We start from the raw sequence: 22705 nt of genomic DNA, 5'->3' as shown, positions 1-22705 counted from the left end.
ATTCAGCAACCAATTTTCTGGTCTTTGACCAGGATGCAAAGTACTACATAACTAGTTCCACACTTCCAAGGGGATTTAGATCTGGGGATATCAGCCCCATGACTAATAGCAGCACGGTTCTGAAACGGGGAGCTATCAGTGATATTGCATTGATGGAGGCAAGGTTGTTCTTCAGTTCAAAGGGGAAGAGGCCAAAATTGCACTAGAAAAATTGCCCAGACCCCTGGCACACCTAAAGTACCTCTTTGGCCGACAGCTTTTGTTTCACAATGATCTATGTATTGCCAATGCTATTTTTCTAGAAAAAAGAGGTGCCAGGACTCACCCTGAACGCCTCCCTTATTCTCTTAAAATGGCAATGGCACCCACCTGAGAGGGGCCAGAACTGAATTATGGCAAATTCTGTATATTGTACTCATGTAGCCTTGTCTGGAAAGAATCATGCTTCCAGATAATCGGTTCAGTGCTGTCCATTAAAATTTGCCAGATTCTGAATTGATGTGAAATTTCATTTCAGCATTGTTACCTAGGTTAATAAAAAGCAAAGCTTCTACTTTTGGCTTAGAATTTGACCGTGCTGGGGACCATGTTCATAGTCCTAGGGTCACATTTCTGAGCTTGGTAGTACTTGATGATGTATTGACAAGTTGAATGTGGATAGGCAAAGACTTCTGCTATGTGGGTCAAATTCTGAACATCTCATTGAGCTGTAATGCAACAAATAAGGAATAATTTAACACTGTTCACATTAGAGAGACCGGAATAGAACTTCAGGTGGCAGAGATAAGCTAAATACCATCAGCTTCTGTTATTATCTGACTGCAAGCCTCTAATGCCATAAAAAGAAGATACCATTGCTATTCATGAAAGATTGTAAAATTCGATACACATACAGAACCAAGTGCTGTTGAGGATGACCTGCAAGTCAGATTGCTTGTTTAGTGCAATTATTTACTTCTATAAATAGTAAAATAGAAACCTTCTATTTGTAGAAACCCAGAAAGATTTTGAATTAAGATTAAGGGGAGGAATACAGGATATTAGAAGAGAGAGCCCGAGTGTATGTACTGTATATAGATGGAAATACAAACCATGTGTGTTGTGTCTTTGTGTGTTTTAAAGGGAACTTCAGGGGAAAATGGTTACAGAGGTTATCCTGGAGATGAAGGCGGACCAGTGAGTAAACTTTTTAAAATATAAACTCTTTCAAGTGCCCTGAGAAATTAGTTGGTTTCTAAGGTGCTACTGGACAATTTTTTTATTTTCTAATAATTTTGAGAAATTTTGTGTATGTTGTGACTTTGCTGCTATTTTAATTGATTGTAGTCTAGTAATGATTTACTGTAACGGTTGGGAGTGATTTTCTGTTTGATTGTTATTTGCTGATTTTGAGGTTTTTTAATTGTAACAATATATTTCAAATCGATTATTTAGTTGATTTAAGTTGTTTATTTTTATAGGAATCTGCTTCATTATGACGTACTTGCACTGGATTAGATTGTTATAGGATGTGTGATCTTTGTTCTATATTTTGTTGTTCCTGTGGCTTGTAAACTGCCTTGTACCCAGCTATGTAAAAATGTGGTATACAAGTTAAAAATGAGATTATAGAATGAAAAAGAAAATGAAGGGGGAAAATGATTTTAACCTTAAGGGTGTCTGCCCTTTCCCTCATCTTGTTGTCGTGTGGCTGGAAGGAAGTGGTTGCAGAAGTAAGTTACAAAGAGCCAAGCAATGGTAGTTTAGTACTGTGAGCTGATCAGCACAGGCCAGAAGACTGGTTTTTCTCATCTGCCATTTAAAATGATATTGGGGAGAGGCGGCGGCAAATCCCATTTGTAGTTTTATTAAAGTATGATGGAATTTCTATGTGAGTCTTTAAGGAGAGGTGTCACTAGAGATCCACTCAGAGCCATTTGCTACCAGGTGTTAACTGCAGAACTGCTTAAATAAGCAGCTTTCTAGGTAAGGCACAAGAGCCAAGATAATACCCAGTCCATCTATGACTGAATGGACATAAATGCAAATTGTTGAATTCTTCCTTTCTTCTCACAGGGTGATCGTGGGCCTCCAGGTATAAACGGAACTCAAGGATTCCAAGGTTGTCCTGGTGAAAGAGGAACTAAGGTATTAAAAGCAACAACCACAGAATAAAGAATAAAGCAGAATACAGAATAAAGCAGATGAACATCTGTCCATAGGCATCGGCCCTGTTCACTCCAGCTGAAGATCAAGTAGAATCATACCTCATGTTAAGTCCGCTGCGGGTTACGTCTTTTCAGGTTACGGACGCGCTGAACCTGGAAGTCCCAGAATGGGTTATTTCTGGGTTCGGCGCGCGCACATGCACAGAAGCGCTAAATCATGCTCTGCGCATGCACAGAAACAACAAAATGCATCACGCGCTTGCACAGACACGCTGCTTCAGGATGCGGCCTTTTCATGTTGCGAACAGGCCTCCAGAACAGATCCCGTTCACAACCAGAGGTACCACTGTATTGGTGTTTTGCAGCAGATCAGTGAACATCCATATTTATCATGTGATAAATATTGGGTATTTTCAGCACATTGCTTGGTCTTCTTTCCCCTAAATTCAGAAAAGGAATGACAGTGATGGATGCTGCAGATCTCGTCCCACTTTCCTGGGGAGGAAGCCCCACTGAATTCAGTTGAATGTCTTCTGAACAGATATCTGTAGGATTGTCCTGGGAGGCTTCACTCATATATCCACTTACCTGAGAGTAACCCTGTTGAGCTCAGTGGGATTTACTTTGGGGCAGGCACATAGAGGATTATGCTGAGAAACTCCGCTCCATAAACCCTCACCTAAACCCAGACTGGCAGGGGTGGTCACCCTTTCAGCTCAATGGTCAGCCCTCTGCAGGCCACATGTCAGGGTGGATGGGGCCAGAGGCAGCAGAAGGCAGAGCAGGGGATACAACCTTTCCGCAGTAAGTTAGTTTCAAGCTAATTCATTTATTTGCATGTAGACACCAGGTCATTGCAAAACAAAATTACATCAACTCAGACCCAAGTAAGCTACAGGCAAGCTTTGCACAATAGACTACATTGCACCCTGTGCAAAGGGAAGAGGTTTCTACACACACAAAACCTCTCTCACCCACTTCTGTCCTCTGACCACGCAAGCGAGAGGCACTGTCCCGGTACAAGGACACAGTGCAGCCAGGGAGAAGCACTTGAGGAAGGGGCAGAGCGGAGTCCCTGAGAGGCCGTGGCCTGGGGGAGAAAAAGGCCTGGAGAGTCACATTTGACCTCTGTCCCTGGCACGGACCTGAAGGTCCACATTCCTGGTCTAGAATGTCTGTCTTATTCTCTAGAGCAGAGTTTCTCAAACTTGGGTCTCCAACTGTTTTGGAACTACAATTTCCAGCATCCCTGACCTGGTTGGTCCTGCTAGTTAGGGATGATGGGAGTTACAGTGGTCTAAACCACTGAGCCTCTTGGGCTCTTGGCAGAAGGTTGGCAGTTTGAATCCACATGTGGGGTGAGCTCCTGTTGCTCTATCCCAGCTTCTGCCAACCTAGCAGTTCGAAAGCACACCAGTGGAAGTGTACAACATTCACAACATTCTTGCATCAAGCAGTTTTTAGAGCAGGCCAATTCTTACTGAAGTCAGTGGAAAAGCTGATAGAACTCAGATGATCTGCTGCTTCAAACTGTGGTGGCCCCTTCATTCTCATTTGATTTATTTCTCTAATTTGGGTTTCTGAGGAGCAAGGTTTGGCTTACATGAATAACCTTCTTTTTCTCATATCTTTCTAGGGAAGTCGTGGATTTCAAGGGGAAAAGGTATGTAACCATTTAGAAATATCAGAAGGAAAAATGTCTACCATGTATGTGTGTGTTTCTCCTAAAAACAATGCATTGTCACCTTTGTGTAAATTTGGTGTTTTGCCCTGTAATAACTGCTTCGTTCCCTTCTGGCAGGGTGAATTGGGTGAGGCTGGCCTCGATGGAATAGATGGGGAAGAAGTAAGTTGCCTGGGAAACATTTGGTCATTTAAAGGAAACTTTTCTGGTTCATAAAATATTTGTTTTATGTAACCAACTTTCATTAATATATGTGAATAATGTGATTGCTTTTGCCAGGGAGACAGAGGCCATCCAGGTTCTCCTGGGGACAGGGGAGGCCCCGGCAGACGGGTAAGTTTTATATTATCTATTAGAGTACTCAAAACACACTAGGGCAAATGTGAACCCAGAGCTGTTGCCAGCACCCAAACAACCAAAGCAAAATGGTTTGCAACCTCAAAACCTCCGCGGGTCCAACACAGGCACCAACACATCTGATTCTGCATCAGAAAAGACATGCACAGCCTGGGACGGGGTCCTCTTGTTTGGTATTAAAGAGGCCCTGACATAGATGCAAGAAAGCAGTCCATTTTCCGTTTCATTAGTATTTTCTTTGTGGAAAATCAGCAATCATCAGACAACATACTTAAAGCTGCAAGCGACACATTGACAGAAAGCCATAGCTGTGTTGGGTGCCTTTCAGCTGTGTGATGATGTCGATATACCTTTGCAGGGTGGCAAAGGAGTCAAAGGAGAAAGAGGAGAGCGTGGTGACCGTGGATTGCGAGGAGATTCGGTAAATATGCTGGACATTTTTCAAGGGTTTTTATTTCAGACTTTAGACTGTGGCAACTGTCATGGAGCAGTTTCTCTGTGAAGCAGAAGGCTCTTGATATTCAGTGCTCTGCATCACTAAAACAAGTACACAATTTTAATTCTTCCCCATCTCTTGCATACTGTATACAAGCTGCCCCTAATGTGTACATGGTTCCTGGGAGTGGGCCACAAGCTGTCTCAGTTTATTTAGGATTCTCTGCTGACCAAGTAGTGGCTCTCTGGAACGGGAACATGTGGGGTACTGGATGCGCCATACTGCGGTGTAACAAGCGGATGCAGCTACCTCTTCTGAGATGACTGAAATTTGGGCTCCTAGAGCCCAACCCTCAAAGCAATCGAGGCATCAACCTTTGCTAGTTGAACCCCTTCCACTGGGCTGAGGCGGGGGAAGTACATATAGCATAACAATCTAAGATCTCAAGGCATGTTAATTTTGCAGCACATGCTTCAAAACACAAATCATGGCTACTCATGAAGTTACTAAAGCAAATGCTACCTCACTAATGACTTGTTCACTTTTTGCTGCTGCTCCTTCCAGGGCACACCAGGACCTGATGTCGTTCAGCCAGGAGCTAAAGGCCAAAAGGGTGAACTTGGACAATCGGTAAAGCTTATTTTATTGGATTTTCACTGCAATAAAAACTGATAATTCAAACAAAATTCTGTTACATTGATTACTCTTTGCCTATAAAGCAATAAACAGAATGTGTGCTTTGTCTGTCCCAGGGAGAAGCTGGAAGAGATGGACCAGCAGGTACCCCAGGAGGACCTGGGAGAAATGTGAGTATTGTTCATTTCCCCTACTGTTTAGTTTGCTTCTGGCTAACGGTTCCTAGTGTGTAATGGAAGGAAATAGCTTTGCTACACTCCATCAACAATGCATCAGGACAAAGAACTGAGCTGTTATTTGCAGTATTTATTATATTGCCCTTCATCAAGATTTGTTTCTTGAAAACAATTTGGAGGGGGTGCAGGTTGGTGCAGCACCCCGGTGTGGGTTCTTTCTGATTTATTTATTTATTTATTTAGGTACATTTAGAGCCCACCTTTCTTCCATCATGAAGTTCAAGCTGACATCCAGCTGGGTTCCCAGGTGGTCTCCTATGGAGGCATTGACTGGCTCCACACTTGCTTAGCTTCAGTAACATCTGAATCGTGTGCCTTCCAGCCAAGCTCATGCTACTATTAGAAATTAATGTGTTGTGATTATAGTATTTGGTTACTTACAAAACCAATTGGAGAAACTAGGGGAAACAGCCAGGTGTAACAAACAGCAAAGTTCATTCTGCTTGTGATGTTATCCGTGAAGAAAGCAGCACCATTTTTCTTCAGGGATGCCTGGCCTCTCCTGGTTGCGTGAGCCATTTCCCTGCTCTCCCCTGCGTGCTCTCCTCCTCCTCCTCCTCCTCCTCCTCCTCCTCCTCCTCCTCCTCCTCCTCCTCCTCCTCCCCCTCCTCCCCCCCCCCATGGCAGCAGCATCAGGGATGGATTCCCTGCATTCAGTCGCCTTGAGCTGGTGGCTGCCTGAGACAATTCAGCAGATTTCAGCCCAGCTTTGGAGCGAGGACATATTGGGAGGAACACATGGCCAATGTGGACACACCTTCATCCACAGATCTGGATATAACCCTTTCAGTTGCAATGGGCCCCAGAGCTGAGGCTTGGCAGGAGGCCACATGACCATGATGAAGGAGGCATGGCCCTGCATGTTACAGGGAATGGTTTTCCCACAAGAATGCCAGCTTCATTGCCAGGAGGTGGGTGGGAGACATATTGCCTGGTGTTATGAAACAGGGTATTCCTAAGGGAACTAGGTGAGGGCAGTGAGAATGTGGGTGCTGTCTGAGGGGAAGCCATGTCGTGGGCATCATTGGGGAAGAAACATTTAAGGAAAGGAGCTCAGGGCTAGAAGCTGAGCTAGAGGAGGTGTGGGATAAGGCTTCTTCAGCTACTGAGCCCTGCTGTGATCTTCCACATGGCGTCCCACAAAGGAAGTTCAGAATAAGGGGCCTGTTTCCTATCAGGGAACCATGAAAGAAGACTGCAGAGCAGAGGCAATGACAAAAATAGAGCCGAGGTTGTTGCTAGCGATAGCTTCGCATTACTGTTCATGGCTGTGCTTTGTATTGATTTGCAGGGAGAACAGGGCAGAAGAGGACCTCCAGGGATCAAAGTAAGTGCTAACAATCTACATGCAAAATATAATACTTCTACACCATTCTTTCTTTCTTTTTTAAGATCCATGATTGGGAATTAGATAAAAGTGGTTAAAGGTTATTAGTAGATAGAAGAAATAATATTTGAATATATGGAAAATTTTGGGGTATAAATTATGAGGCTAAAGGAAGAATTAGAGATGGATGGGAAAATAAAATTTAGATTTAGATTAATTAATGAATTATAGGTTGAGGATAGGTGCTTTTTTTCTTGGTGTAGATTAGAATTGGTTGTGAGATAATGGAAAAATTGTGTTAGAATGATTTAAGATGATAAAGGAAAATTGCTTAATTTAGATTTAAGAATGGACGCAGTGTGGGGGGAATTGAGGAAGTCCACAATGTCAAGTTAATGTAACAATTGATATGTTCCCCCCCCCAATTCTTTTTCTCTTTTGATTATGTTTAATTTTACTTTTACTTTTTTGTTTTTGTACTGAAATGTTTGAAAATCAATAAATATTATTTGAAGGGGGGGGGAATAAACCTTTGAGGAAAATGAAGCTTTCCATGTAGATACTGAACAACATTTAGGAAAGTTACATTTCCTCTTTTAAATGCTAGACTCTAGCCCAGAACCCTGTTCCCAGCAGTGGTCAGTGCAGATATTTCTGAGTAGCCCCCAAAGAGGTGACATGGAGGCAAGAGGTGCCCAGTCCTGCTGTTTGAACATAGAAACTCCATGAATTTGCCTAATCTACTTTAGGCATGCAGACTCTCATCAAAAAGGAAGCAGAATTCACAGGGTAGGCCATGTATGTGTGGTTTGAGGAGCAATGGCAGAGGAAAGCAGAAAAATCTTCACACCCTATTCAGTACCTCACCTAGGGGTAGTAAATTCCACATCTTGTGTAGAAGTGCTTTTTTCTTTTGGTCTGTCCTTAATCCACAGCCCACTAGTTTCATTACACTGGCTACTCAATTACTCTTATATTTTAGGGAAACAGAGGTCCACCAGGTACACCAGGATCTGAGGGAGAACCAGGTCCAAGAGGCCCACAGGTGAGGAGATTCTGTAGCTTATTTCTGGCATTTCTGGTGACGTTCCAGGGCAGAGCCGTGCTAGGCTGTTGTACGATAGAGAACAAAAAGGAGCCTTGTGGCACCTTGAAGACTAATGTGGCTCGAGCCTTTATGGGCTGCAGCTGAAGCATTTTCCTGGGTTAAGCAGTAAACAGTAGGAGCCCAAAGGCCAGGTAAGGTAAATCTGTCCATTCATAACAATAGTAGCGGTAAGTAACTGGCGATTCTCTCTTCCCTCTGCAAAGTACTAACAGAGGATGCTGTGAACTTTATCTTTCTACATAGTTTCAGGGGATAGTACCAACAGTGGAATTTCAGAGACCATCATTGGATCACTAAATAGTTAATGTTGTATATTTACCCTACTGCATGGGATACTGGTTTAATACAGATCCAGTGTAGACCATAGCCGTAGTTGGGTGATCTTGCGCCCCTGGCAGAACTGCCCAGATTGTGCCCCCCAGTCAGGGACAAATTAGCTCTTCTTTCCGCCTCTCCAACCCTCCACCACCCATTCAATTCCTCATGCACTTCACCTTGTAATGAATTATTTCACAGAAAATCAAATATTTAATTTACTTTTATATTTTTAGCCGATTTTGCCCCCCCCCCAAGCTATGGCCCTGGTGCAGACCATTATCTACTTAGTGAAGAAATGTCTGCACAGGGCTTCTATATATTACTTTGTGGTGTCATGACATGGAAAAGTAAGTTTTTGTCATTTCCTGAGATTTACTTATATCAGGGAGGAAATAGTGCCATGACCTCAACAGTTGAACCCAGGCCTTAAGTTACTGCTCTTTGTGTTTTGGCAAAATTCCATTTTTGTATTGAATGCCTTTTACCTCAGCTATTTGCTTTTGCTTCTGTACAGGGAGCGCCTGGCACAATTGGAACTCCAGGTCTTCGAGGAGAGCAAGGCCTGCCTGGTCCAAGGGTAAAATGCTTTTGTTTTTCTTAGAATTATAGAATTGTTAGAGATGGGAGGAACCCCTCAGGGTCACCTAGTCCAACCCCCTGCAATGCAGGAATCTCAGCTCAAGTATCCATGACAGGTGGGCATCCAACCTCTGCTTAAAACCTCCAAGGAAGGAGAATCCACAACCTTCCAAGGTTATCCATTCCCCTGCCAACAGTTCTTACTGTCAGAAAGTTTTTTCTGATGTTTAGCTGGAATCTCCTTTCTTGAAGCCATTGGTTTGTGTCCTACCCTCCAGAGCAGGAGAAAGAAGCTTGCTCCACCTTCCATGTGACAGCCCTTAAGATATTTGGAGATGGCTATCGTATCTCCTCTCAGTCTCCTCTTTCCCAGGCTAAACATACCCAACTGCTTCTTTCCCTTCCTCATAAGGCTTGGGTTCAAGACCTTTCATCATCTTGGTTGCCCTCCTCTGCACACATTCCAGCTTCTCAAGGTCCTTAACAATTTGTAACGTCTTAAATGCTCATTGTTTCTCTTAGTCTGAAAAGTCTCATTCAAAAATCTGTCCAGCGGATTTTTCCCTGTCAGGGAAAAAGGCAGAGTATAAATAAATAGATACTGTAATAATAATGAAGCTGCTGTGATGTTATTGAGTAGCATTCACAGAAATTCATTGTAGCAGTTCCTTCCACAAATTCCACAAATTCTTCCAATGTTGCAAAAAACTGGAATTGAAAATAAAGTTGACAAAATTACCAAATATGAGTGCAGCATTTTAAAAGTTTGAAGTTTAGGTTTTAAAGGAACTGCACTTATTTGCCCAAATTCATCTGGGGATTATATGAGTGCAGAATCCGGTTCTCATGGCTGCCTTATGTCCAAGATTGCTCAGGAATTCTAAGAAACCAAAAAATCAGTTGAGTTTTTGTGGTTTTGAAATCAGTGGTTAGAATCAGCAGAGCTTTGAAAGGTTCAGTCTACCATCTTGATTCCAAATGCTGCCCAAGTATATCTGAACATAGATTAAATCCTGCCCCTTGAGCTTCCATATGAATTTCTATTCATGCTGTTCCCATTGTTATGTTTGCGCTATTGCCCTGTTGCCAATCTCCAGGCCTTGTCTCCGTAGGGTGGTGGAGGCCCACCGGGAACTTCTGGGGAGCGCGGCCGGCTGGGTCCTCTTGGTAAAAAGGTAAGTGACAAAATTACAGAGAATGGCTGGAGATGGGGGGGGGCTAATGTTGGTGTTAACATGTAAATGATTTTCTAGGGTTCCTGTTATGAAGGGGAGTCAGCCCCTTTCTTCTGTGACTGCATGCATTTTAACAATATCACTGTGAAAGCCATAAATATGAGAGGTCATCTCCAGTGACATTGCCAGAATGTGTGAATGCCTGCTTTGAAGTGTGAAGTTGCTTGGAAGCAGTACAGAACAAGCATTTTTATTTCTCTCAAAGTTATTCTGTAGCTCAAAATGAAAAATGAGATTCTGCTCATATGCAGAGTGCAAATGCAGCTATTCCTACTGAAAATGTGTAAAATGCTTTGAATGCTGATGGATCCAGAAGGGATTTTTTTTTGGTCTTAAGTTTAACTATCAACATAGGCGGGGGCAAGGGAAGCTTACTGAACCTGCAATAAAGCCTCTCCTTAATGTGGTTGGGTGGGCTACGAAGATAGGTGCCATTTTAAGCCAATTTAATATAGTGCAGCAAATAATAAGGGCACAATCTTAGGGTCTCTGGAAGGGAAATCCCCAGAGATTCTCATCTCTGCTGGCAGAGTATGAGGTCTGCCCACAGGTGCCTCCTTGCTGCAGCTGTGGAAAACTCTCCGGTTGTTCCTCCTCTGTTGCTGATACAGCACCTGCGTTAGGAGGGGAAAGGGAATGATCCACTGGCAAAGCACCCCAGAATGGAGATGAAGTTCCCTGGCCCTGCAGCTCACATACATTGGGTGGGGGATTTAGGGTTACAGAAAGGAGAGAGAAATGTTGCCCCCTTTTCACCCTGCAAGAATTTGAATTTGGTGGTTCCTTCCCTTCTCTCTTTGGGTTGCTGTGCCCAGACGTAGGAAGAGAAAGAGAGAAATAATAATAAAGCATAAAGCTTTGCATTTAGATGGCACTAAGCACAATAAATAATAATAATAATAATAATAATAATAATAATAATAATAATAATAATAATAATTTCAGTATTTATACCCCGCCCATCTGGCTGGGTTTTCCCAGCCACTTTGGGCGGCTCCCAACAGAATATTAAACAGAATAAAACTTCTAGCACTGAAAATTTCCCTAAACAGAGCTGCCTTCAGATGTCTTTTAAGAGTCAGATATTTGTTTATTTCCTTGACATCTGATGGGAGGGCATTCCATAGGGTGGGTGCCACTACTGAGAAGGCCTGGTTCCCTGTAACCTCACTTCTCACAGTGAGGGACCCACCAGAAGGCCCTCGGAGCTGGACAAGGGGGGTGGAGACACTCCTTCAAGTGTTGAGAGCCCTTTATTTACATTATCTTATTGTAATGTTCATGACCCTCCTGCATGTGAGATTAGTATTGTTACCCCCATATTTCAGATGGGAGTGCTTAAGCAGAGGAGGCAGATTTCCTAAGGTCACCTCATGAGCCTATGGCAGAAGCGATTCCAACCAGAGATTCATATCTGAGTCCCTTAAATACTGTGTTATACTAGCTTGCATCCTAAGTTAAATTTATTATTTTTAACACAGGGTGAACCTGGCAATCCTGGTCCCAAGGGTCCCAACGGTCCCCCTGGGCCCCGAGGAGAGACGGTAAGTGTGGCTCCGTGGAGGCTGGAAGCATTGCTGAACGGCATTTCCCCATTGTGAAACGAACAGCCAATCCCCCCAGGCTGGCTTCTGAGAGGCTGAAGAGCTTGATCCCTCCAGTGAGGCCAGCACTGGTGGCTCATAATCTACTTCGCAGAGCTTCCGTTTCAACTCTCCTGACCCTCTCTTTCAAAGAACTCTCTTTGAACACATTAGCCTTGGCCTTCTGATATGTCTAATTTTGAGAATCACGTTCACTGGCTGAAGACGGCTCTAAGCTCCAGGATGTGTTGCGCTTTCATGTTCTGCACCTTTATGTCTTGTAGGGAGATGATGGACGAGATGGAGTTGGCAGGGCAGGAGCTAAAGGCAGAAAGGTATGTAGCCTACAGTCCCAGGGCTTGCCTTTATCCGATAGATACATGAAGGGTCCCCTAATCCACAAGGCACGTCTTCATGCAAGTTTTGTAGTTGAGTTTAGTGAAAGCAAAATGTGTATCAAGGAGCGCAAGGCCTCTTGCCCCTCCCAGGGTCTCTTGCCTTGTAAGGCAACCCTGTCCATGTCCTCTTCCTGCATGCTTTGCGTGGCCCTCCCTATCTCCCGTCCCGCCCTCAGGGCAGGCATGACGCCACCTCTCTCTTTCTTCAGAACCTTCCTTGTCTGCGTGGCCTTTGGCTTAACCCTGCATCCAACCCTTTCCTTTCCCTAATGGTCACACACAAACCTTTGGGGAGGGATTTCCCTGTTTTCACCTGTGAAACTCTGCAAGGTTTCAAGTACTCTACACGAATACACCCTGGTGGTATTGTACGAATCATAATAAAAATGATTTTGATAATGTTAGTCTTCAGAGCGGTTGTGCTTAATTAGCAAAAATGATTTTATAAACAGGATGACTGAGAAATAAAATGGATGATAAAAGCCAAGACTAACAAGTTCAAACCAGAGCACAATGTACGAAGTTATCTGAAGTAGGCATATACAGAACTAGACTCCCATGAAACTATTATTACTTAGAAAAGAAATCCTAGAGTCCTTGTAAGCAGCACATGGCAGTGGGAAGGGGTTAATTGGGACACTTCCACAGCAGCCAGTTACTTCCCACTTACAGTGTCTCAGGCATTCATGGGGGTGGGGAGCATCCAGGCATCATCAGGCTTAGGTTGCATGAACCCGCCCCCCCTAATGTTAATTTGCCCTTACAAGGGGTTGGGGACACAATTTCAAAGCAGAATTGATGGGGGTGGTTTGTTTCTGCTGAGTGGCACAGCATGCCTGTTGGGTGCCTCCTCAGGTCTGGTTTGGCACAGCTGGGAACACCTGAGCCCTTTTATTTCTGGGAACAGTCAAGGGAAGGTCGCTGCCTTTGTTTCATTGAACCCACAATCTGTTTCTTATTTCCACAGGGAGAGCCTGGTTTCCCAGGATATCCAGGAATAAGGGTACTTAGAAGAATTTTAATTATGTTCCTTATGCTAAAATACAGTAGCTCATGAGTGACATGTGCCAGAGAGATAATGCTTTGCTCTGTTTTAAACAGGGTGCGCCTGGAGATAACGGTGGCATTGGAGATCTTGGCCCCAAAGGAAGCAGAGGTCTCAGGGTAATGTAGCTTCCTGTGTTTGATAGTGGAGGATTAAACTGAGAGCCTGCATGGTTCATGTTCTTCCTCAAATCATTTTCTTTACTCCCAGTTTCATCCTGTTGCAACTACTTGCATTGTTGTATTCAGTGCATTTTGGGGGTAAAAAAAGAAGTCCCTGTACTCATATATTCATAAACGTGCCGTAGGTGCCAGCACAAAATTTGTCTCAGATCATCAAAATGATCAGTTCCAAGGCAAAGATCACCTTCCACTTCCCGATTACTAGAGAAGAGATCTCTAATAAACCCTGAGTGGGCCAACTGCAGCCAAGCATAAACACATCATAGAGTTAGACTCAAATGTGACCTGCTTGGGGAAGGAGCTTTCTGTTCCTAGTAGTGCTGTTTCACAGCTCATGCTGGAGCTTGTTGTTGTTTAGTCGTTTAGTCGTGTCCGACTCTTCGTGACCCCATGGACCATAGCACGCCAGGCACTCCTGTCTTGCACTGCCTCCCGCAGTTTGGTCAAACTCATGTTCGTAGCTTCGAGAACACTGTCCAACCATCTTGTCCTCTGTCGTCCCCTTCTCCTAGTGCCCTCAATCTTTCCCAACATCAGGGTCTTTTCCAAGGATTCTTCTCTTCTCATGAGGTGGCCAAAGTATTGGAGCCTCAGCTTCACGATCCGTCCTTCCAGGGAGCACTCAGGGCTGATTTCCTTAAGAATGGATAGGTTTGATCTTCTTGCAGTCCATGGGACTCTCAAGAGTCTCCTCCAGCACCATAATTCAAAAGCATCAATTCTTCGGCGATCAGCCTTCTTTATGGTCCAACTCTCACTTCCATACATCACTACTGGGAAAACCATAGCTTTAACTATACGGACCTTTGTCGGCAAGGTGATGTCTCTGCTTTTTAAGATGCTGTCTAGGTTTGTCATTGCTTTTCTCCCAAGAAGCAGGCGTCTTTTAATTTCGTGACTGCTGTCACCATCTGCAGTGATCAAGGAGCCCAAGAAAGTAAAATCTCTCACTGCCTCCATTTCTTCCCCTTCTATTTGCCAGGAGGTGATGGGACCAGTGGCCATGATCTTGGTTTTTTTGATGTTGAGCTTCAGACCATATTTTGCGCTCTCCTCTTTCACCCTCATTAAAAGGTTCTTTAATTCCTCCTCGCTTTCTGCCATCAAGGTTGTGTCATCTGCATATCTGAGGTTGTTGATATTTCTTCCAGCAATCTTAATTCCGGCTTGGGATTCATCTAGTCCAGCCTTTCGCATGATGAATTCTGCATATAAGTTAAATAAGCAGGGAGACAATATACAACCTTGTCGTACTCCTTTCCCAATTTTGAACCAATCAGTTGTTCCATATCCAGAACAATGCTGGAGCATTGTGTGATAAAAGCAAACCTAATTCTAAATAAGTGTTCATGTACTTGTGCAAAAACTTGTGCAAGCTGTATTCAAAGCTACCGGTTATTGCACTGCAGAAACATTTGCAAGTACTACTGGCTGTTTTTCACACACCATTTATGGATCCAACCTATTCTACACAAACACACAGGAATCTGCATAGTGTACATGAACAAAAATGTTATTTAAACCATTTATATGCTTTTTTTGCCAACTGGTCCTCAAGGCGGCTTACAACACTTGCTTAAAATAATTTAAAGATCATTTCAGCATCAGTAAGTCCAAATCATCAGGTAATAAAAGAGCCCCTAAAACAGTTAACTACTGTATATTTCTGTGTATAAGACTACTTTTTAACCCAGGAAAATCTTTTCAAAAGTCGGGGGTCGTCTTATATGCCGGGTCGTATTTCTTATACGGTGAATATATCCCAAACTCTATATCTTAACTGGAAAAGTTGGGGGTCGTCTTATATGCCGGGTTGTCTTATACGCCGGAATATACTTCCAAATGAAATTAAATGTTCTCAAATGTTTGGGTAACTTGTTGGAGAGCGGATTTCTGTTGAACGTGCAGGCGGGTGGGGTGAGGAATTTCAGAAACCTCATGGCCTCCTCCCCCTCTCTCAGCAAGTGATGGGAGGTCAGGGCAGCCCCACGGACCAGGGCAGGGCAGAAATAATGGAGATGGGGGGTCTGCAGGTAGGCCAGGTAGAATCATGCTGGCTCTGTTAGCATTAATTTGAACCTTTCCAGGTAAACAACCCACAGCAGATACAATTATCTTAAAAGGGCAGGTGTGTGGGATTTGGATCAAGCACATTTCCTCTTGTTTGCTTTTTCCTATTTAGGGAAGTGCAGGAGCACCTGGCATACGAGGCCAAAAAGGAGAGAATGGATATCCAGGGCCAGAGGTAAGTTTGCAATGCACACATTACTTGTTTGACATGTTGATTTTGCTGAAGAGTCTAGAATACTTTTACATTTCTTTCTATGCCGAGTTTACTACCCTGACTACTCAGTTGACTGAAATCAGTCAAGCTCCTATCAGACAAGCCCTCTGAAACCCAAGTCCTGCAATTACAGTTGCCTTTTAAAATCCTTTCTTTCAGGGACTCAAGGGTGACAGAGGAGAAGCAAGAGATGTAAGTCATCTTCTCATTCCATAATTTTTCGTGGTAGTACCAAACTTCTTGTACTTCTTCCATTTTTTTCACCGTTTGCCTTTCCTTTTCCTTTAAAGCAATGCACACTTGTACGCAACATCAAAGATAAATGCCGTAAGTCCATTTCTTTTTCCTCTAATGCTTAGTTTGCATTGGAGAAGATGATGAAATCATTGACTTTCTTTCTTTCTTTCTTTTCCTTTCTTTCTTTCTGTTATTCACAGCCTGCTGTTATGGTAAGTCCATATTAGATTCCTCAATTTCTGGCGCCAAAAATGGATGCAAGCTGTGACTTGCAGACTATGTCCCTGGCTATTTTGGAAACAAATGTGTTTGATCAGATTCCTTTCTTGCTTAATGTATCCACTACCTGCAGGTCCCAGGGAATGTCCAGTTTACCCCACAGAACTGGCATTTGCTATAGATACGGCCACTGGAGGAAGTGCAGACATTTTCAACAGAACAAAGCAAGCAGTGTTGACAATTGTTAACAATCTCACAATTGCTGAAAGCAACTGTCCCAGGGGTGCCCGGGTTGCGTTAGTTACCTATAACAGCGAAGTCACCACTGAGATCCGTTTTGCTGACTCCCGAAGGAAAGCAAATCTCATCAAACAGATTCAAGAGCTCCAAATGCCACAGACATCAAAACAGCGAAGCTTAGAAACGGCCATGTCTTTTGTGGCCAGGAATACCTTCAAACGTGCCCGCAGTGGGTTCCTCATGCGGAAGGTGGCTGTTTTCTTCAGCAATGGGCCAACAAGAGCATCTGCACAACTTAACGATGCTGTCATGAAACTCTATGATGCAGGAGTTGTGCCTGTGTTCCTTACCTCCAGAGAGGACAGGCCCCTCATAAATGCGCTGCAGGTTTGCATTCCTTCAACTTTTCTTCTGCTCCAGGGGTGCTTTGGGGTATTAAGGCACAGCCGTTCTCCAGGGACTGTGGCCACCAGGCCTATTGCCCTCTTTTAAAGCCTTGCAGTTGTTTTTTAAATAAAAAAGAAGTAGCATATGTATTAAAGCATTTATAATTATGAAAAAGAAATGGTTTTCATTTTTATGCACTGTAAAAAAGGATGATGAGACTGCCTGTCTGATTTCAGCCATCATCTCCTGTATAGTCTGAAGGCAGGTCTCAAAAGCAGAAGCTGCTCAAATTTTCAGAAGTCAACCAAGTCTTCTCTTTGGCCTCAGCTATTCATGGGCTGTCTACACCAATCAATCTTTGATGCCTGTTTTCTTTTTTGTCTAAACCAGATCAACAATACTGGTGGGCAAGCCATCGTATTTTCTGGCAACAGGGATCAACTGAACCAAATTATTAGGAGAGTAATAATGTGCCATGTTTGTCTAGGTAAGGATCTTGGTTTCTTTCCTATATAATGTATTTTTCAAGGACAGTACAATTTGCATCCAGTACTAGGAATTTGTTTTAGCTGCACAGTACAGACAATATGATCTTCTGCAAGTTAGGCAGGGCCTCTTGTCAGGAAAGGCTTTAAACCTTTATCCTTTGTCTGCCTCACTGCAGAGCCATTCAAGAACCTGCCACCTTCAAATTTACTTTTGTTACTGAAGCGTAGGTACCTTTGCATTGTAGTCCAGGGTCCGGGCCCCATGCTATTGCAGAATCATCCATTGTACCTTTGAGCAGCTGCTGGACCCCTAAAACCCATTCCTTGTGAGGTGCCATACTTGTTTGTCTTAGTGAGGTGCAAATATACAATATATGCTTATAAGAAGGTTCCACGGGATCTACTTGGGAGTTGTTGTTTTCATGGAGGTCTACCAGTTGAAGCCAGGTACAGAACTGTAGCTCAGCCAGGCAGAAACACACTATTAATTAAGGTAAAGGGTGCTTCTGAGCATATGGTCACCCAAGAATTCATAGTCAGCAAAAGACCCAAAATCCACACCTGGTTTACCACACCCCTCAAAGTGTTCTTTTCCAGCAACACAATTTAGGAAAGTGGGGCAGTGAAGCTTTTTTGTGATGCTGTTGTTAAAGTGGGAATCAGAAACCCTTCTTGATCTACTGCAAATAGAGATCTTTCAGTAGATCTCAATCTGCCCACCCCTAATATGAAAGTGTGTTTCAAATGGAAATGTCCACATCACACATTGTTTGTTGCACAATGCACTAATTTTATAGTGAATTTATTCTGAATATTATATCTAACTGAAAGAGCACTTTTTGTTTCCAAAGCCCCTTATTGTGGAAATGTGCTAAGTTGTTTTCAGGTTTCTGGGCCATTAAATTAGTGCCATACAGATAAAGGTAAAAAGCCCTATCTTGCCCAAACCTCTGGAGGCAGTCACAGTACATATCCCATGACTGATCAAAGGTAAAGGACCCCTAGATGGTTAAGTCCAGTCAAATTCAATTCTGGGTTGTCGTGCTCATCTCCGCTTTCAGGCTGAAGAAGGTGGCGTTTCTCCACGGGTTATGTGGCCAGCATGACTAAACCGCTTCTGGCACAACAGAACACTGTGATGGATGCCAGAGCGCACGGAAACACCATTTACCTTCCCGCCGCAGTGGTACCTATTTATCTACTTGCGCTGGTGTGCTTTCGAACTGCTAGGTTGGCAGGAGCTGGGACAGAGCAACGGGAACTCTCCCCATTGTGAAGAACTCACCCCATTGCCAACCTTATAATTGGCAGGCCCAAGAGGCTCAGTGGTTTAGACCACAGCTCCACCTGTGTCCCATGCAGAAGAACCACTGGTGGTCCTGCCATCTTTCTGCTCGCAGCAGTGCTGTTCAAGTGCCTTCATTCTACCCTGTGACGCTTAGCCCCTGCATGGGGTCCTGCAGTTATAAACTGAAGTCTAAAAACTGGCTTCACTTAGCCAGTGCAGCAATGCATGACTTCATGGACGGCTGTCCAATTCACTGGTAGTAATTGCAGCATTTTGCTGGGGAGAGAATCAACAGACCTGTCACATGTTCGTCTTTTGCCCAAATTGTACACACATTTTGAGGGAATTTTAAAACCATTTGCTTTCTCTTGAAATTCTCCAAATTATTTGGGAGCTACCAGAAGCCGTGATTCTGATGCAATATGCCAATTCAGGTTCCTACACCCTCTTGTTACTGTGACGCTGAAGGATGTTGATTTCAGATATATGAGTTAACTGTGATATGTTTATTCCTTCAGATGTATGTGATCCTGATTCTAGCTGTGGTCCCACAAGACCGTTCACCAGAGACAGGCGGGCTGCTCCTACAGATGTTGACATTGACATAGCATTCCTTCTAGATAGCTCTGAGAGCACTACCCACCTGCAATTCAGAGAGATGAAGAACTACATTTCATATGTCGTAAGCCAGCTGGAAACAAGCTCTGATCCCATGGTGTCCCGGCACCATGCCAGGGTGGCTGTCGTCCAACATGCTCCCTATGAGTTTGAATCAAACTCAAGTACATCTCCTGTCCAAGTGGAGTTGTCACTGACAGATTATGGATCCAAAGACAAGCTGATGGATTTCCTTAGCAACCAAATGACACAGCTGTATGGCACACGAGCTGTGGCGAGTGCAATTGAATATACGACAAAACACATCTTTGAGAGTGCACCAAATCCTAGAGATCTCAAAGTCATAGTCTTGATGATGACTGGAGAGATTAAAAGCAAAGAATTAGAATACCTTCAGAGAGTTACTGTGGAAGCTAAATGCAAAGGATACTTCTTTGTCATTGTGGGCATTGGCAGGAAAGTTAACATCAAGAGCATCTACAGTTTGGCAAGTGAGCCCAACGATGTCTTCTTCAAATATGTCGATAAGCCCTCTGAGCTCCATGAAGAGGCTTTGCTGCGCTTTGGGAACCTCTTGCCGTCTTTTATTAGCAGTAAGTATATGCAGCGGCACAGCAGTGGGAAATTTGATGCTGATCATGAAATGTGCAAGGGGAGGTGGGGGTGAAGTGCGCATTGCCCCCCCCCATGGACATTTGAACCAGGTGAAAGGGGAACTGATGCTCTGGTGCCAAGTACTTCAGACTCGGGGCAGTGAACTTCATTTGTGGAACAAGAAGAAGAAGATGATGGTGATGTACTTTTTTAGTTAATGTCACACCTTTCCCTCAGTGCAGAACCTAAGACAGCCCATGACATGCATTAAAAACAAATACAGCATGTGTACACACACACACACACACACACACACCAGGTATAAATATTTTAAAGGTTGTCTTCTTAAAAGTGACACTGAATCAAAACAAGTTGAAACCATTTAAAAACCTTGAAGGAGAAGAAAATATACAATGCCCACCATTCAAAGACCTGGTCGCAACAGCCAGTTAGTGGCCAGAGGGAGTTCCAGAGTCTTGGAGCAGCCACCAAGAAGGCCCTCTTGCACCTGTGAAGATGGTGGGGCCAAGAGAGAGGCTGCCCCTGAAAATCTCATAGTGAGAGGCAGTCCTTCAGAAAGCCTGGACCCCAACTTTATAGGTCATAACTAGGATATGAAGCAGCTCCCACACGGCTCTAGTAAACCCTCCCCTCAGAGTCGCTGCTGCTCTCCCACAAAAGTGCCAACTCAGCTGTGCCCCATCAACTGCCGTTCCTGCAACTTCCTAGCCCCTGATCTTTCACCAAGTGCACATTTGCTCTCCAAAGGGGCTGCAAGAGAGTTATATGCAAGGTCCTGAGGAAGCATAGGGAATAGGCTGCTGTCAAGAGGTGGAGGGCCTCGGCTGCAATGCAAGGTCTCCTCTGAGTTGCAGCACACATGGCAGAGCAGCAACAGCGCATCAAGCACACGTTTGGGGTGGGGCAATGATGGCCCCAAGGGACCTACTCTTTACCAAGCTCTCCATAGCTTAGAGTGCAGGTCTGCAGTCCTAAAGAAGAGTGTTTTAAGACAGATTTCAAAACATGCAGTTGGCAGGCGTGTAGCTTTACCAGAAAACTCATACCTTGCATGAATATTATGTGAAGTTTTTCTCATTTTGCTGAGAAACAGTGGTACTATTCAGGCTTGGCTGCCATATAATCCAGGCTACACGGGGACTACTGATTTTAAAACCCAAACAGATGGGTCTGCTGAACCAAATGCATAAAAGATCATATATAAAGTTTCCCCACAAAAACCTGGCTACTGTACTGTGATTCTAAAATCCAAGAGACATGTGCATTTCTCTAAAGGGATTCCTCAATTTCTGTTCTAGACTCTAGTACCATAATTACAGTACTGGTAAAGTTGGAGTCATAAACACTTTTTGTGGAAACTCATCTTGTCTGTATTTAGGATCACGGCTTTATAGTCCTCCTTTCAGTTGCCAACCATTTCCAGCTTTCTGTTGCAAACTTAAAACTCTTTGAACCCTAATTTGGTAAAGTCTTTTGTTTCTTTCCTTTTTTTAGGTCAACCGATAATATATTTAAGTCTAAAGCATAGTCTCCCCCATTATAACTAAGGAAAAACTTCCTTTAGTTGCTGGCAGAATTACAGTCTCCACATATTTTGCTTATATTGTAATTGGAAGCAGCAGAATGGAGAGCTGTGTTTTATTACTTGCAAGACTGAAACCATTTTTCATTGGGAAGAAAGGAAGAAGAGATTATTCAAATTACTATTTTTCCATGTATATAATAAATGCTAAGTATTAAAATGCCTAGATATGGCCCCTATCATACTTACTAGACTACTTTTATTATGGTTTAAATTGAAATAGTATGTTTGGCCATGGAGAATGGCTTTGTTCAAATTCTGCTTGTATTTGTAGGTGAAAATGCCTTTTACCTGCCTCCGGACATCAGGAAACAATGTGATTGGTTTCAAGGTGATCAGCCTGTCAAAAAATTTGGCCAGAAAGATGTGTAAGTCTAATGAGTTTTTAGCATTCTGAATAGAAGGAAAAGACAGAATGATTGAACAGTCACAGCTTATTCCCAAAATCAGATGAAGTACACGTTTTTTGCCAGCTATAGACACAGTATGCATGTTTTCTGTTTCTGACAACAAATACACTTTTAGGATGAATTAATTATCTTTCCTGTATAAGAGTGTGAAGCACACAGTGAGAAAAGGAACATTTTGTATGTTTCACTTCCCAAGGTTTTAGCTCCAGTACCTCTCGTTTGGGGGATTTTTGCTGGCTTGTTTGGAAGAGATAAGCTTGCATGCCAGTCTGCAATGCTAACATTGAGATCTACTGAAGGCAGGGAATTAGACTTATCTTGGCACTGGGTGTAGAAAAGATAATGAACAAGGGATTATTTTTACAGTTATTCTTCCCAGCCTCCTACATGGGGAAATGTGCTCCAGATTCTAAAAATTGATATTGGAGATTGCCTCAATCTGAGAAATTCCAATCTGAGAAAAATTGAGATTGCCTCAATCTGAGAAATTCCATGTACCAATCTAGTCTATTCCTCCGGGAAGCACATTGGATCATGGCAAAATCATTAAATATATATATTAAATGGATCAGGAAACTTTATAAGAACTGTGAAGCTGTTTGCTCATGGGGGAAAATATACACATATCCATAACTAATTTTTGTTTCTTCAATTAGAAACATTCCAAATAATGTTACCTCTACACCTGCTACTACAAAAGAAAAACTGGAAGGTATGTACAGTATCCCCCGTTTACCAAATGCATATTTTATCCTTAGGATATTTGATCCTTACATGCCACGCGGAAACCATGCTGCGCCCTGCGAGGGCGGGGGCGCCGGAGCGATCTCCGCCCCTCAGCGCCAGGGCGCCCGACCTGCTTGAGACTGCCCTGGTGGTTAATGTGCTCAGACACAGGTTGGGCTCTCAGCTGCTCTTTATGAGAACTGGGCCTAAATAGACAGAAAAGCCCCAAATACCCACTTACAGAAATATCCCCAGTTGGCACACTACATATGTTAAACACAGCTTTCCACACTTTTCATGTTGGTGACACACTTTTTAGACATGCATCATTTCACGACAC

At 43.4% G+C, this 22705-nt stretch overlaps 1 protein-coding gene across 14 annotated transcripts in view; it reads left to right on the top strand.

Annotated features, from left to right (window-relative positions):
* Positions 1–22705, top strand: part of COL6A3 (collagen type VI alpha 3 chain) — a 102904-nt gene that overhangs the window by 60333 nt on the left and 19866 nt on the right. For 13 of the 14 annotated variants that reach the window (XM_035139253.2, XM_035139335.2, XM_035139326.2 and 10 more), the window contains 25 exons: positions 1123–1176; positions 2056–2127; positions 3784–3810; positions 3949–3993; positions 4111–4164; positions 4547–4609; positions 5189–5254; positions 5377–5430; positions 6788–6823; positions 7806–7868; positions 8764–8826; positions 9941–10003; positions 11545–11607; positions 11931–11981; positions 13012–13047; positions 13146–13208; positions 15454–15516; positions 15715–15747; positions 15846–15882; positions 15993–16004; positions 16145–16638; positions 17029–17125; positions 18933–19625; positions 21504–21597; positions 22296–22351. In XM_035139253.2, coding sequence (XP_034995144.2) covers positions 1123–1176; positions 2056–2127; positions 3784–3810; positions 3949–3993; positions 4111–4164; positions 4547–4609; positions 5189–5254; positions 5377–5430; positions 6788–6823; positions 7806–7868; positions 8764–8826; positions 9941–10003; positions 11545–11607; positions 11931–11981; positions 13012–13047; positions 13146–13208; positions 15454–15516; positions 15715–15747; positions 15846–15882; positions 15993–16004; positions 16145–16638; positions 17029–17125; positions 18933–19625; positions 21504–21597; positions 22296–22351 — 2452 coding nt within the window. The remainder of the gene's footprint in view (positions 1–1122; positions 1177–2055; positions 2128–3783; positions 3811–3948; positions 3994–4110; positions 4165–4546; positions 4610–5188; positions 5255–5376; positions 5431–6787; positions 6824–7805; positions 7869–8763; positions 8827–9940; positions 10004–11544; positions 11608–11930; positions 11982–13011; positions 13048–13145; positions 13209–15453; positions 15517–15714; positions 15748–15845; positions 15883–15992; positions 16005–16144; positions 16639–17028; positions 17126–18932; positions 19626–21503; positions 21598–22295; positions 22352–22705) is intronic. The other variant, XM_060282378.1, reaches the window with a different exon arrangement.

This window comes from Zootoca vivipara, chromosome 1 (assembly GCF_963506605.1).
Source record: "Zootoca vivipara chromosome 1, rZooViv1.1, whole genome shotgun sequence".
Lineage (NCBI taxonomy): Eukaryota > Metazoa > Chordata > Lepidosauria > Squamata > Lacertidae > Zootoca > Zootoca vivipara.
The sequence above is the reverse complement of the archived record's forward strand: the minus strand, read 5'-3'. Positions and strand labels throughout refer to the sequence as shown.